Source organism: Micrasema longulum, unplaced genomic scaffold (genome assembly GCF_059751315.1).
Source record: "Micrasema longulum isolate JH-2025_06_02 unplaced genomic scaffold, ASM5975131v1 h1tg002181l, whole genome shotgun sequence".
NCBI lineage: Eukaryota > Metazoa > Arthropoda > Insecta > Trichoptera > Brachycentridae > Micrasema > Micrasema longulum.
The window spans coordinates 28,846-45,082 of NW_028279346.1; the positions used below are offsets into that span (position 1 = coordinate 28,846).

General features: G+C 40.9%; 1 protein-coding gene across 2 annotated transcripts in view; it reads left to right on the forward strand.

Moving 5' to 3' along the window:
* Positions 1-16,237, forward strand: part of LOC148272817 (dynein heavy chain, cytoplasmic-like) — a 40,459-nt gene that overhangs the window by 21,392 nt on the left and 2,830 nt on the right. For both annotated transcript variants that reach the window (XM_088239533.1, XM_088239532.1), the window contains 14 exons: positions 166-340; positions 1,692-1,809; positions 2,439-2,582; positions 3,331-3,400; positions 4,713-4,785; positions 5,146-5,267; positions 5,347-5,532; positions 7,278-7,406; positions 8,301-8,406; positions 8,848-8,951; positions 9,218-9,346; positions 10,404-10,517; positions 11,608-11,691; positions 15,010-15,120. In XM_088239533.1, the coding sequence (XP_088095659.1) occupies positions 166-340; positions 1,692-1,809; positions 2,439-2,582; positions 3,331-3,400; positions 4,713-4,785; positions 5,146-5,267; positions 5,347-5,532; positions 7,278-7,406; positions 8,301-8,406; positions 8,848-8,951; positions 9,218-9,346; positions 10,404-10,517; positions 11,608-11,691; positions 15,010-15,120 (1,665 nt within the window). The remainder of the gene's footprint in view (positions 1-165; positions 341-1,691; positions 1,810-2,438; positions 2,583-3,330; positions 3,401-4,712; positions 4,786-5,145; positions 5,268-5,346; positions 5,533-7,277; positions 7,407-8,300; positions 8,407-8,847; positions 8,952-9,217; positions 9,347-10,403; positions 10,518-11,607; positions 11,692-15,009; positions 15,121-16,237) is intronic.

Consider the following 16,237-nt stretch of genomic DNA (forward strand, 5'->3'; position numbering starts at 1 on the left):
ATTTACAACCTATTATGTACAAAGAAACCAATGGGTCTAAACGTAAACCTACTCATTTATGAGTAGCTGGGTCGCCTTCTGTCTGAAGTGCGTATGCGGCTTCTGGACAATGGTTTGTGCTGATTTCATGTATTTTATTTGACGCGCGCGTGTGTTTGTCCGCAGGCGTTCCGGCCGGACCGCGTGACGGCGGCGGCGCAGCGGCTCGTGGCGGCCGTGCTGGGCGCGGGCTTCATGCCGCGCGCGGAGCGCGAGCCGGACCTCGCGCGCATCGTGGAGCGCGACCTGTCGGGCGCCACGCCCGCCATCTTCTGCTCCGTCACGGGCTTCGACGCCAGCGGTAACTGCCCCCACATTATTTTTGCATTCAAAGGTCCCATCACTCTCTCCATAATTTGACACAGAGGGATAGTAATTAAAAACCGCAAGTCGAAAAGTTCGCAAGCCTTTTTTAATTTTTTATTAATTTTTCACACCCATAAGGCTTATACGTGCATAAGAGTCATATAGAAAACGAGTACATTAACAAAATACTAAAATATTTTTTGTCGCATGGAGGCAAGATGATCAGTCTTACGCTTCAGGTGCCAGTCCAGTTTCAAAATGAATATTTCATGTCAACGTAATTTGACACCGGTAAGCTTAAGAGATAGTAATTAAAAACTGCAAGTCGAAAAGTTCGCAAGCCTTTTTAAAAATATATATTAATTTTTCACGCCTATAAGGCTTTTACGTGCCTAAAAAACGAGGATATATACAACATTAAATTAAAAAAATTCAGTGTTTTGAAAATGTTTAATTCAGATCATCATCATCATCAGAACCTTTCTTCACCTAATGGTGCATAGGGCACTGCATCGGTGCACCAATCGCAGCGTATCTTGATCATTTTTGTCGCATGGAGGTGAGACGATCAGTCTTACGCTTCAGGTGCCAGTCCGGTTTTAAATGAATATTTCTTGTCATCCATGTTGGGAATCGAACCCGAGACCTCTTGAATGGTAGGCGAACGCGCTGACCATTACACCACGAGGCCGACAAAAGTTGTTAAAATCTTTTGATATGAGTTGACTTTTTTTACTGATTAGTCATTTTATTATTTAATTGCTTACACATCTGCAGGTTATATGCTGTTATAACACTTGAATATAATCCAATCAGAGTAATGTTATCAAAGAAGTATTCAAAAAAATAATTTTGACTCTATACTCGTTCGTACCCTTTACGTGCAGTTTTTTTTTAATATTCCGGATCCACTGCCATAAATTTGAAATCGCAAAATTGTTTGACCGGCAGGACATAACTATTATTGCGTGTTTCAGGGCGAGTGGATCCACAAAGTGATCTCTGCCATAAATCGCAAAATTGTTTGACCGGCAGGACATAACTATTATCGCGTGTTTCAGGGCGAGTGGATCCACAAAGTGATCTCCGCCATAAATTTGAAGTCGCAAAATTGTTTGACCGGCAGGACATAACTATTATCGCGTGTTTCAGAGCGAGTGGATCCACAACCACAAAGTGATCTCTGCCATAAAGTCTCAAAGTCTTTGACCGGCAGGGCATAACTTAATAGTATTCGCTAACGATAATTCGCGTGTGTCAGAGCGAGTGGATCCACAAAGTGATCTCTGCCATAAAATCGCAAAATTGTTTGACCGGCAGGACATAACTATTATCGCGTGTTTCAGGGCGAGTGGACGACCTGGCCACCGAGCTGAACAAGCAGATTTCCAGCATCGCCATCGGCTCCGCCGAAGGGTTCAACCAGGCCGATAGGGCCATCAACATGGCCTGCAAAGCCGGACGGTAACATACTGACATAATTCACGCTTGACATTTTACCAGCAAATGAACTAGGGTGGTATTCTGAATCTTCTATATACTCTAGAGAGTGATTAATTTGACAATTTTGATTTTTTTGCATGCGTTTACACAGTGTGTAAAGTGGCCACTTAAACCAGCCAATGGCAGGTCATAAGCCCTGTAGATGCTTAGACTTCTATATTACCCTCTCTAAAATTTTCTTCATCTCTGTTGTAATATGTTAATTTATGTTTTTGTTTTAATATCATTCAAACACTTAACTTGATTGTCAAATTAAAACGAAATGTAAATGGGGGCTAGATCACTTACCGTCCATGCGCTCTGTAGCTGCAAGACGTGCTGTAACCTAGCTCCTATATATCATAATTGTAATATATCATAATCGGAGACAAGGAATTAGAATCCCAACTGTCCATGTGCTCTGTAGCTGCAAGACGTGCTGAGATATTTATTTATTGTACAGCACCCTTTAGACGATTTTCAAAAAAATGGCGCTATATAAATTATCTCAATATATGTGTAAATTACTGTTTTAAGCCAATTTATTTAAATGTTGAGGGAAAAAATGATAGATTGACATGTCCCCGATTGTGATTCCTCCTTTTTGGCAGTTGGGTGATGCTGAAGAACGTCCACCTGGCTCCGGCGTGGCTCGTCCAGCTGGAGAAGAAGCTCCACTCGCTGCAGCCGCACCCCTCCTTCCGGCTCTTCCTCACCGCCGAGGTCAGCCCCAAGCTGCCCGTCAACTTGCTCAGGTAACCCGACGGGCGACACCGTCTTTAACCGTTGACCGTCCATCGGTCAGTCCTGGTGGATGGAAGAAAACTATTCTTTCAGACTCCAAAATGAAAGAGGTCTAAAAAGTTGCATTTTGGATCATTGGATATTCCATACTATTTTTGGCCCTCAACCGAGGTGTGAAGTTTATCACTGTCTGAACATTTCGTTAATTATCTATATTGATAAAATTATTATTTTGTTGGTAAAGATATAATTTAATCACATTAAAAATTCGAACCTGTTTTAAAACTACCAAAACGCAAAAAGTTTACACTCCGCGCAACTGATTCTGTCGAGCGCCTGGCCAATATTGACGACAACAACGGCTCATTAAAACAATGCTACCCATTTATTACGAAGCAAACTGCAACTCACGCCCTTACGATCAGACGCTTATTTAATAAGGTTGTGTATCTTCGTAATCGCTGGAGAGAATTTATCTTCAACTATACCGTCAAGGTGAAGATATGTCGTCTTTGTTTTGCCATCATGATCTCAATTTGTAGATTTAATGCGTTCAAAAATGGACTAGATTTGTTTGGAAAAGTTGAAGTGCGCCAACAGCTAACTTTTGTTAAAACAGATTAAAGCATATCAGCTTTAAATTAATGAAATAACAATAATATTAATAATAAAATGATTACTCGATTTATCGGTCATCGCACTATATGTCAGGTGAAAGTATTCAGCATATATATATATATATAATGTATTTGTTTTCAGGGCCGGAAGAATATTTGTGTTTGAACCCCCGCCTGGCATCCGTGCTAATCTGCTGAGGACTTTTACAACGGTAAAAAGATCACTTGTTTATTTAAAAATACTGTTATTATTACAGCCATTGCTGATGCGGCCATATCTCGTGTACTGCTTTTTGCCCAAGTGCATCTTCATTAAAAAAAGCATCCAAACGGTCTTTGAATCGGTTGACCGAAGTGGAATGGACAACTAGACTCGGCAATTTATTCCAGTCTGAAACTACCCTGCTGGAAAGGAAGCTTATCTTGGCATTGGGGACGATAGAACTTCCAGTTATGACCCCGTAAATTGGTGTTGGGATTTAATTGATACATCTCGCACATCGGCAGTCATTGTAATTATCGAGTATCTTAAGAGTTTCTATTCAGTCCCCTCTAGTTAAACTACAGTTACTATATGTGTGTATGGCACATTTACTAGGTTGAGGCGTTCAAATTTATTTGCTACCTACTGGACCCTGGTTAAGATGTTGCAATTCCTACCTTTGCCTTTGGTGTTCTGAGACGTGTCAATCTCATGCAGGGGGTAGTCATAGTATTTTTTGAGAATCTTATAAGTTTCTATCAAGTTCCCTCTAGTTACCCTACAGTTACTATATGTGTGTATAGCACATTTACTAGGTTGAGGCGTTCCAATTTTTTTGCTACCTACTGGACCCTGGTTAAGATGTTGCAATTCCTACCTTTACCTTTGATATTCTGCGATGCTTCAATCTCATGTAGGGGGCAGTCATAGTGATTATTAAGTATCTTATAAGTTTCTATCAAGTCCCCTCTGGTTACGTTACATTTACTATATGTGTGCATAGCACAATTACTAGATTGAGGCATTCAAATTTATTTGCTACCTACTGGACCCTGGTTAAGATGTTGCAATTCCTACCTTTGCCTTTGATATTCTGAGATGCTTCAATCTCATGCAGGGGGCAGTCATAGTAATTATTGAGTATCTTATAAGTTTCTATCAAGTCCCCTCTGGTTACGCTACAGTTACTATATGTGTGCATAGCACATTTACTAGGTTGAGGTGTTCAAATTTATTTGCCACCTACTGGACCCTGGTTAAGATGTTGCAATTCCTACCTTTGCCTTTGATGTTCTGAGATGCTTCAATCTCATGCAGGGGGTAGTCATAGTGATTTTTGAGTATCTTATAAGTTTCTATCGAGTCCCCTCTGGTACGCTACTATATGTGTGTATAGCACATTTACAAGGTTGAGGCGTTCAAATTTATTTGCTACCTACTGAACCCTGGTTAAAATGTTGCAATTCCTACCTTTGCTTTTGATATCAGTTCTATGTTTTTGTGGAAGTTGGAGAATATATAAAATTTGTCGGTTGTTGTAGGTGCCAGCGGCTCGTATGATGAAGCAACCTTCGGAGCGTGCTCGGCTTTACTTCCTACTGGCCTGGTTCCACGGTGAGTGCCAATCAAATTTTATTTATAGAGAAATATCATTTTTTTTTTTTTCTGGTACTTGTTTTTATTCTACTTATTAGGAAAACTAGCAGTTCACAATGGAGTTCTAGTGCCAACTCTAATGTATGGGAGCGAATTATGGAATCTGAAAAATAATGATGAAAGTAGGTTAAATGCTGTCGAAATGCGATCCCTCAGGCAAATGTGTGGTGAAACGATGAATGATAGGCGCACAAATGTCGAGATCCGCGAACTGTGCAAGGCTGAGACTCGCATAATCGATGGAATCAAGAAATGGGTCACGTGGAGCGAATGGACAATGGATAATATGAGTTACCTGAATTTTGCCGTTGCTTCCAGGAATTGTTCAGGAGCGTCTCCGCTACGTGCCCCTCGGCTGGGCCAAGCACTACGAGTTCAACGAGAGCGACTTGCGAGTGGCGTGCGATACTCTCGACACGTGGATAGAAGCTACCGCCATGGTGAGTGCGCCGATCGTCTATTTATTTATTCTATCGTCATCATGACAGCACTAACCTGTGTACGTTTATCTGTCGACAGGGCCGCACCAACCTGCCGCCGGAGAAGGTGCCCTGGGACGCGCTGGTGACGCTGCTCTCGCAGTGCATCTACGGGGGCAAGATCGACAACGCCTTCGACCAGCGCCTGCTGCACTCCTTCCTCTGCAAGCTGTTCACCCCGCGCAGCTTCGAGCCCGACTTCGCCCTCGTGGCCAACGTCGACGGGGTAACTATCCCAGTGCAGAAATACTGAGTCCCGATACAGACATCTACCGAAGAAATATTCCACAAATCACAACTTATGACACCGAACCAATTATACGCCGAACAATACTCAAATGAAAGACATAACCCCAACAATACATCACATACAAATAATATGATCACTAGATCCTCAACACAAAGACAACTTAAACAAATACAAACTAATACCACTTTTGGACAAAGGGATTTTGAGTATTATTCAATTAAAATCTATAACCTACTTCCACTGTCTATTAAATCAATTAGTAACGAGAAAATGTTTAAAAAGGCTATAAAAAAATGGATAGTGGAGCTGGGTAGAAGTAAAATGGATTGTCTCATTCGCCCAAACCAATATTGAATCAACTGCTCCACAAGTGTATAGCTTATGCCAGGTTTTTGTTTTTGTAATATAAATAATATAGATGTACATAAATACGTAGTGTTTAAAACTGTCTGTATATTTTGTTAATTATCTCTGTTTATTAAGTTAGTCTTCTTTGTTTATTCTCAAATGTAAAAACATTTCAAAAAAGTATATTGTTAAGTGTCCTCGGCACGGGTAACCCCAGTGAGGACACATTATTTTTACTATTAATTATAGTTCGTAAGAGAAAAATATGAATAAATAAATACATATATAGAGTCTCCAATTCTAAATGGAAGACTTTACAAAGATAGCTGTATGAAAGAACTGAAAGGCTTAACAATGGCAGCAAAAATGGGTGGTTTAACTATCAATTGTCTTTTGTATGCTGATGATGCCGGGCTTCTTGCTAACAACAAAGGGGAACTGCAATTCTTGGTAACAAAGGTCTACGCTGTATGCGAGGGAAGCCATTTGCTGATGAACGTCGATACATCCAATGTGATGATTTTTGCAAGAGATGAAAGTATGACTAAATGTGAAATCGCTGTGAATGGGGGTTATACTAAAACAGGTCGAGGAACTTATGCATCTGGGAAGTATGTTTACTAGGGATGAAAAGGAGGGTGAGTGCCGGGAACAGAGTGAACTGTGCACTTGAATTTGTCGTAAGAGGCAAAATTAGCAGTTCACAACGGAGCCTCGGTGTATGGGAGCGAAGTATGGACTCCGAAAAACAGGGATGAAAGTAGGCTGAATGCTGTCGAAATGCGATCTCTCGGGCGAATGTGAGGTAAAACTATGTACGATAGATGCGCAAAAAATTTACTCTTTTATACCGATAACCATAGAACTAACTATGGTTTCCATTCCCCTATGCCCAGAATTCTCAGGTCTGCCAACAAAACATACCAGTCTTGATTGCTTTGATAACAAGTTGTCTTCTTTCAAACGATCACTGAATCAAATTCAATTATAAACACCTCTCTCCGCTTCCACTCCCACAAAGTCTACTATATACCATTGTGTCTTTACTTTTCATTATTATAATTTTCTATGGATAAATATGTCTTTAAAAATGCCCATTGGGCGTACATATAAATAAATGTCGAGATCCGTAAATAGTGCAAGGCAAGCAAGCATTATCGACAATATTGCAAAGGTTGATGGATGCAGAAGATCGAGAAAGATATGACACGATCAGTCCAACGAATGCTTGAAGATGGACATGTCAAGAGAAGTTGTATGAATGTAGAGGAAGCGAGGTCTGTATGCCAAGACTTTCTGTCGTGGCTATGTTTCCTGGAGGGTCGGCAGCCCTGGCACTTGCGGCACCGGAGTGAACGGATTTCGTGTTTCAGGGCGCGGGAGGGCAGCGCCACATCACCATGCCGGACGGGACGCGGCGCGATCACTTCCTCAAGTGGATAGAGAACCTCTCCGACCGCCAGACCCCGGCCTGGCTCGGGCTGCCCAACAACGCCGAGAAGGTATGCTGAAGTTTGGGCAATTCTTTTAACTTATTCCTGTACCCGTTTTTTATAGAATCCAATACAACGTATTATGCAACTCTAACTGTATTAATTCTGGTGGATAAATAATATTAACACGTTTAAAATAGCAATAGTCTCTCGCAGTGTACACTGCTACTCAGTTTAGTTTCTTTTTTATTGCGACTTTGTCACTAGATCGACTCTGTAGGATTAGGTTGTTGTGGGTTGGTGGAGCTCCTACCCCAGTTAGACATTGACAGAAGACACGAGGTTGCTGCTTAATGCGTATTTATTACACGACGAATAAATAATGAATTATGAGAAGTTCAAGTACCTGCACTTGAACTACACGCTGGAACTGAGTAACTTGGCTGACTGACTGGGCGTCGACTGCGCCCTGTGGTCTCTGTATAGGCCACGTTCCTTTGTTCTTCATATCTCCATGGTAGGAACAATGTCAATGTACTGCAAGACGACGCTCTCGTCTTTAGGTGCAATGCTGTTAGAGTTGCATAACATGTTGTATTGGATTCTATAGAAAACGCTGACTTGTGCGTGTGTGTCATCGATCATGGACTATGGACCCACAACTCTATTGCAACTTTGTCACCAGATCACCTCTTTTTTCATAAAAAATAAGAAATATTTGCATTTTTAGGATTTTTGACAAATTGTAAATAACTCACTATTAGGAAATAAGAATCAAGTCGGGGTAGAGTGGAGTTCGAGCCCTAGCACTAGCCTCGGGAGCGCAACGCGATCTATTGCAACTTTGTCACTAGATCGAGTTGTAATTTGATTTGTTATGTGCACTGGCCCAAGGAACGAGCCCTGCGAAACCCCAGTTGAGACTGGCAGAATGTGCCGACTGCATTTCGTACGTTGTTGCAGGTGCTACTGACCACCCAAGGAACCGACCTGGTTTCCAAGCTCCTCAACATGCAGCAGCTGGAGGATGAGGAGGAGCTGGCCTACAACGCCAGCCAACAGGAACAAGGTACGAACAAATCGCTTTATCTGCCCACATTTGTTCGTCCGTCTACTGATTTTCATAAAGTGAAAGGGCTTAAACCTTTATTAATTTATGTGAGATTTTTACCAAATTATAATTAAAATTTTAAAAACTGGAATGGTTGCTCAGATTCTATTTTGAAATGGAGCAATTTCTCAATCTGCCTCCATCGGAGAAACGTAGAACTGAGATCGACCTTATATACATTTTCAAAATACTTAATGCTGTATGAGATGTCCTATCTCTCTTGCATGTTCCCAGCCACGTCGCCAGGAGTCTAAGACTCCGGATTCTTTGAGATAGATCTTCCGGCTTTACATGGATCTCTTCGCTATTAACACAGTGTAGGATGAAGGTGGATCGGCATGGGTCAACTGTTCTTGACCAGTTCTAAAACCAAAAAATAATTGTTTTTATCGGTTCCAGGCGTAGCAGAGCTGTCCGTGGTCGGAGACGGGCGACCGGCTTGGATGAAGACGCTTCACCAATCCGCCACACTCTGGTTGGATCTCCTACCCAAGAGTCTCCCTGTGAGTTACAATTTTACCCTGGGTCAACGTGCCGACGGCGACTCCCTCTTTTGATTGGAATTTGCGAGACGCGTCGCCGCGTGTCTATATGCGTTGGCGCGTCTTGCGCGCACGGAGTTTTTTCTATAGTAAAATCAATGATTTCTAGAATCTATCTATCTGTGAAATTTTATCAAAAATCAGAGATAAATCACCATCCATTGATGTACCAATGGCAAAACTAAACCAGCTTTAAAACTAAAACCAGTTAAAAATTGTATTTGTAGACTCTGCGCCGTACCGTGGAAAACATCAAGGATCCCCTGTACCGGTTCTTCGAGCGGGAAGTGGCTTCCGGAGCTTCGCTGCTGACTGACGTCGTCAGCGACCTTCAGGACGTAGCCCTCATTTGCAAGGTATGTGTGACTCTGCGTGTTATATTACCAAAACAGAAATGATGATAAGTCTCGTCTCTTCTGCCCGAGTCGATCAGGTGTACAACTTTGCTCCCGTCGTTTTCCTGTAGATGGCTTCAGAGAGCCACTGATACAGGTTTAAATGAAGGAATGATGACTATTGTCTACGCGATGATATTTCTTCGCAGAGTATCGAACGTCTGTTATTTCAGTGCCCATTTTTCAGTTTACAACGCCATAGTCTTGAAGCAGAATGCAGGAAAGATGGAATGTCACTGTAGTTAAAAGTAGTTATCACGCGCCATTGTCCTCGGACTTTGCAACAATGGTGATTGGACTCATAAAGGTAATTAAACCAAATCTTCGGCTGAGGCTCATCGAATGCTCTCAAATACTTATGACGAGCCCGCTATCAGTAAAAGATGTGGAGATATGGAGTGGTTTCCATGCTTCAAGAACGCTGATTTTTATGTCGAAGACAGCCATATTGGTGGAAGAAATATATTTTTTTGGAAGATGCAGAATTTCAGCCATTACTTGATGAAGACTCGTGTCAAAGTCCAGAAGAATTGGCTCGATCATTAGGAGTGACTCGACAAGTAGTTTAAAAAAGCCTCAAAACCATGGGAATGATTGAAGACAGACATGAATGACAGGAAGCCCCCATGTTGCGAAAGCGAACGAGACTTATGTACTTAGAAACGTTGAAATGGGAAGTCCTACCCCACCCGCCGTATTCTCCAGATGTTGCTGTCTCTGACTATCACTTGTTGGATCACTTTAAAAGATGAGAGCGAGAGAGACAATTTCATGCGTCTCGCGCGCGAATACTTTGCCAGTACTTTCGCCAGTAGCTCATCGAGCCGCGTTAGGGGCGGCCTTTCGTTCGTGCTGCAAGCGTGTGCTAGTGGTATATGGTATGCTATGGTAATAATTGAATATGAATATTCTGTTTTTCGTTTTAAATCACATGAGAAAAAAGTCCAGGAATTCTTGTGAACACTGTTAATTTGATGTATTTTGGAAATAATTGACGCGTGACACTTGTTTCTTGCAGGGCGAGATGAAGCAGACCAACGCCAGCAGAGCCATGGTGGGGGCTCTCGTGAGGGGCTTACTACCCTCCGGCTGGCGCAGGTACAACGTGGCCCCCGCCTGCACCGTCATACAGGTGAGAGAACCAAACCTTTCAACAATTTTCATTTCTATTATTTGTTATATCGATGTAGGTTCTGCAGGGCAGATGAGGAGACACCTAAAATGCTTCCGTGGATTTAGATTGAATCTCGTTTTCTCCAGCCTGGGACTGTGGCCTCGAAGACGAGCGTCTCGCTTAAGCTCGAACATGGGATCCAAATTTGGGCAGCTATAGTGACTATCGAGCATCTCGTATGTCTCTATCGGGTCACCGCTTTCTCGCCGTTCTTGCAGCGTTGTGATAGCGAGTTTCCAGTCTCTTCGCTTGTGGAAGCCGTCTTAGGACGATGGAGCTTCCAGTTATGACATCGAAAATTGCCCTTTAGTTGCCCTACAGTTACCATATGTGTGTATAGCACATTTACTAGGTTGAGGCGTTTAATTTATTTGCTACCTACTGGACCCTGGTTAAGATGTTGCAATTACTACCTTTGCCTTTAATATTCTGAGATGTGTCAATCTCATGCAGCGGCAGTCATAATAATCTATTGAGTATCTTATATGTTTCTATCGAGTCCCCTCTAGTTACACTACAGTTACCATATGTGTGTATAGCACATTTACTAGGTTGAGGCGTTTAATTTATTTGCTACCTACTGGACCCTGGTTAAGATGTTGCAATTACTACCTTTGCCTTTGATATTTTAAAATATGTCAATCTCATGCAGGGGCAGTCATAATAATCTATTGAGTATCTTATAAGTTTCTATCGAGCCCCCTCTGGCGACGCTTCTATATGTGTGTGTATAGCACATTTACTAGGTTGAGGCGCTCAAATTTATTTGCTACCTACTGCACCCTGGTTAAGATGTTGCAATTCCTACCTTTGCCTTCTATTCTGAGAAGTTTGTACCGAGTCTTTCTTTTTCTTCTTCTTTTCCTCGTCTCTTCCCACGTCCTTAAATGCCGCAAAAAGAGGCTCATTATTGGAAGGTGCTGTGTCCGTCCTCGGACATACCGGTATGAATTTTATGTTGTACTATCCTAATTAGCCAACCATGTTTGGCTTTGAATCAAAACCCCAAAATGCGTAATTTCAATATGTTTTTTTTATTTTATTTCAGTGGGTTACCGACTTCGCCCAGAGAGTCAAACAACTCCAGCAGGTCTCAGAGCTGGTTGCCTCCAAGGGAGCCAAGGAGCTGCAGGTAACGTGCGCCTTCAATCCACATTGGCCAATATTGTTTGTAGTCTTGCAGCTACAAAGCGCATGGACGAGTGGAATTTTAACGCTCAATTTGTTGCAACAGAGAGGGAAAAAATTGAGAAGCGAAATCTAGGCATTTACATGGCTTATGACCGCTTTACACATCATGTAGCATTCACCATTCAGCCTACGTTCAAACATCCACATTTTCTCATCTCTTCCGTCTGTTGACTTGTGTGAAGTAAAAGAGCTGAATATATATTTTTGGATAATTTTTATAGCGCCATTTTTGTGAAAATCACCTCAAGGGCGCTGTACAATAAATAAATATCCCAACACGTCTTGCAGCTACAGAGCGCACGGACGGTTGGGATTATAGTTCCTCATCTCCAATTATGATAGGAGCTAGATAACAGCACGTCTTGCAGCTACAAAGCGCATGGACAGTAAGAAATCTAGCCTAGAGTTTAAGTGATATTTTAAAAAACAAAATAAAAAGCAAATTTATAAAAACAGAAGTTAGATTACAACAAGTCTTGCAGCTACTGAGCGCATGGACGGTTGAAATTTTAGACCCCATTTACTAAATTTAGATATTTGATAGTTGATTACATTTACTTAATATGATAGCTAACATCACAAAAAGTCTTGCAGCTACAAAACGCATCGACGAATGGAATTTCAACAATATAAGAATGATTTTAAAAAATAACACAATAATAATACATCGAGCAAAGAAGTAGTAAGCATGGCAATTAAGTGAACACGTAACAGCACAAAAATTAAAATATAAAAAACTTGACAAAGATAGCATTCCTTGACTTATCATTAAGGTTAACAAGATGATAGACGATACTCAAACTCGAAGGGTTCCTGTTTTATTTTGGTATGCAGTTTACAGGATCTATTGCCCTTTTCCTAGTAAATAACTGTCAAAACACTCGGTTCACATTTGGCTGTTCCCTCGTAGATGTTTTATTATTTTATTTTTATTGACACTTTATATACATATACAATAAATATACATATAAGGGCGGGCATATTGCCTTAAGGCAATTTCTTCCTACCTACCCAAACCGTTCAGTTTGAGAAAATTATAAATACATGGACATATTGAATCTTACAATTTTATACAAAAATTAAAAGCAAAGATTAACAAAAATAAATATATATATAAAAAAAATAACACTATACTATGAAGAGAGGAGAGGGGATGGGAAGGAAAGAAGAAGGATAAAGGAACAATTTAAATATTTAGATAGTGACATTTCAATCTTGACTTAAATGTAAATAAAGAAGGGGCGTCTCTAACATTAGTGGGTAGATTATTCCACAGTCGAGCGGCTACTACTGTGAAAGAGGAGGCAAAAAAATTAGAGCGATGACGGGGTATTAAAAGAGTTCTCTCGTTACTAGAACGAAGAGACAGTCCGTGTTGTGAAAGAGGTTGGATGAGCTCTCTCAGATAAACAGGCGAAGTGGGATATTGTGAAGAAGTGATAGAATGTGAATGTTTCTTCTATGCCTGATGCTGAGCCGGTGTAGTTGCGTGCGCTACTCGGTTATGCGGTCAAATTTGCGAAGATTAAAGATATAACGAATACAGATATTCTGCAATCGTTCTAACTTATCGAGCAATTCAGAGTTAGCATCTGGATAACATACGTCCGCGTAGTCGAGGAGTGGAAGAAGTAAGCTCTGGACTAATGTTTGCTTAACATTAATTGGCAAGAAATTCTGTAATCTTTTAAGTGAGTGCAAACTGCTATAAAGTTTACGACTAACTTCGTTAACCTGATCGTGCCACTCTAAATGCTTGTGAATGATAATACCTAAGTTTTTGACTGAAGTCATGAATGGAATTTCTGTACCATCTATTTTGAAAAGAGGAAGTGTGGAAAATTCACTTTTGAATACATTTGTTTACTACCAACAAGTACAAGATGTTAATAGTTGCGCATCTGTGTGCGTAGTGTAGAGTGTAGCTTAAAATTTTCGATTATTATTATTTTACTTTGATTAAGATGTCGGATAGACTTGTGCATTACTTTTGATATTTGAGTAATTTGACGTGATACAGGAAAAAAGGAGTCATTTGTATTTTTAAATGAACGTAGATAGGTAGGACAGTATTATGAAGAAATTGTTTTATAATTAATTGTCTTATTGTTGTATTGTTCTAATGACTTAGGATCTCTGCTCTCTGTTGCAACAGATTTAGATCTAAAATGGTATAAATAACACCTTTTATTTTATCGGCTATTTGGGAGAATTCGCCATTCGGCGACAAACCCGACAATGTACAAATATATCTTAGAAGTTAAATAAATAAATTAAATGAGCTTATGTAGCCATTCTACTTTGGCAAACAAATGTTTATCGCAGGAGGCCAAACTAGCAGTTCACAACGGAGTTCTAGTTCCAACTAATGAAAAATAGAAAAATAATGATGAAAGTAGGTTGAATGCTGTCGAAATGCGATCCTCTTTCACAGTAGTAGCCGCTCGATTGTGGAATAATCTACCCACTAATGTTAGAGACGCCCCTTCTTTATTTACATTTAAGTCAAGATTGAAATGTCACTATCTAAATATTTAAATTGTTCCTTTCTCCTTCTTCTTTCCTTCCCATCCCCTCTCCTCTCTTCATAGTAAAGTGTTATTTTTTTTTATACGTATATTTATTTTTGTTAATCTTTGCTTTTAATTTTTGTATAAAATTGTAAGATTCAATATGTCCATGTATTTATAATTTTCTCAAACTGAACGGTTTGGGTAGGTAGGAAGAAATTGCCTTAAGGCAATATGCCCGCCCTTATATGTATATTTATTGTATATGTATATAAAGTGTCAATAAATAAATCCCTCAGGCGAATGTGTGGTAAAACGACGCACGATAGGTGCGCAAATGTCGAGATCCGCGAAGTGTGTAAGGCTGAGACACGCATCATTGACAGAATCAAGAAAGGGGTGCTGCGTCGGTTCGGACATGTGGAGCGAATGGACAGCGAAAGAACGGCTAAAAGGATCCACGATGCAAATGTTGATGGATGCAGAAAACGAGGAAGACCGAGAAAGACACGGCACGATCGAGTCCATCAAACACTCGAAGATGGACATGTCAAAAGTAGGAATAATCGGCGTGCGTGCATAAGAAGATGTATGAATGTAGAGGAAGTGAGGTCTGTACGCTAAGATGGAGTGTTTTGGCGTTCAATCCTCTCTGCCTACTCCTACGGGGAAACGGCGTGATGGTTTGTTGTTGTTGTTGTTGAAATGAACCCGAATATAATGAATTGTGTGGTTTTTGTTTTGTTCAGAGCCTGCCGGTGTGGCTCGGCGGTCTGCTGAACCCCGAGGCGTACATCACGGCCACCAGGCAGTGCGTGGCGCAGGCCAACAGCTGGTCCCTGGAGGAGCTGCATCTGCAGGTGGGTGCCTTCTCTCACTGCAACGGCGCTTCTCGCCCCCCCCCATCCCCCCGGCCCTTTACGGGCGCCAAAATAAACCAATGACCTCGGAGCCGTGGGTCGGCGTCACGGGACCACAACCCGATTCAAATTGTACTTTTTTATATTTTTTATCCAAAGGACAGTCAGCAGCAGACATTCAGGGTATGAATTTGAATTTGACATTGAGTGCGGATAAAATTTTACCGTTTTTTTTTATTACATGTTTATTTTTTTCAAACATAGTAATAATGCGCATGCTAGAGGAGCCCAATCGTAGAAAAACCATTATACGACTATTAAGTATTAAATAAGCCACAGTTCGCAGCAAAACAATGGGCTGTATTCACATCCCCGAAGCGGCGAGTCGTAGCAGCCTGAAATTTGGACACGTCATTTTAGATGCGATTTCAAGGTTAAAATTGCTATTTTCGAGTAAAATTTGAATCGATCTCTACTCGATGAAGACTCAAACTTTACATGGATGCCTAGAGCGGCCCCGACATATTGCCCGTCGTCAACTGTCATTATCAACAGTAAACATACTTTAATTCACAAATTCATGTAGGTTTATTTTACAATATTTGAGTTTGTCTAAATGTTCGTAGACAAGAGACTGGATTTCACCCCCTCGCGAGTCATTAAGATTAACAAATTACAACAGGGATGGAGAATACCTTAAATAAGGGAATATGGAAGTCTAGGCATTTACAGGGCTTATGACCTGTCATTGGCTGGTTTAAGTGGCCACTTTACACACTGTGTAACATTCACCATTCTGCCCATGTTTGAACATCCACATTTCCTCAACTCTTCCATCTGTTGACTTTTGTGAATTAAAAGAGCTGAAACCTTTATCACGCGGGTGAGATTCATCCGGCTGAACCAAATCACCTACTGGGCAACGCCTGAAAACAATTTTCCAATTTTTATACTTCTTCTTTTACCATGTTTGATTATGTCCAAATGCTTGCAGACTGGCTGGATTTCCTCCCTAGGGAGTTGTTCATATTTATATTTCAACAGAGAGGGAAAATATTTTTGAGAAGGGAATATGGAAGTCTAGGCAATGTTACACAGTGAGTAAAGTGGCCACTTA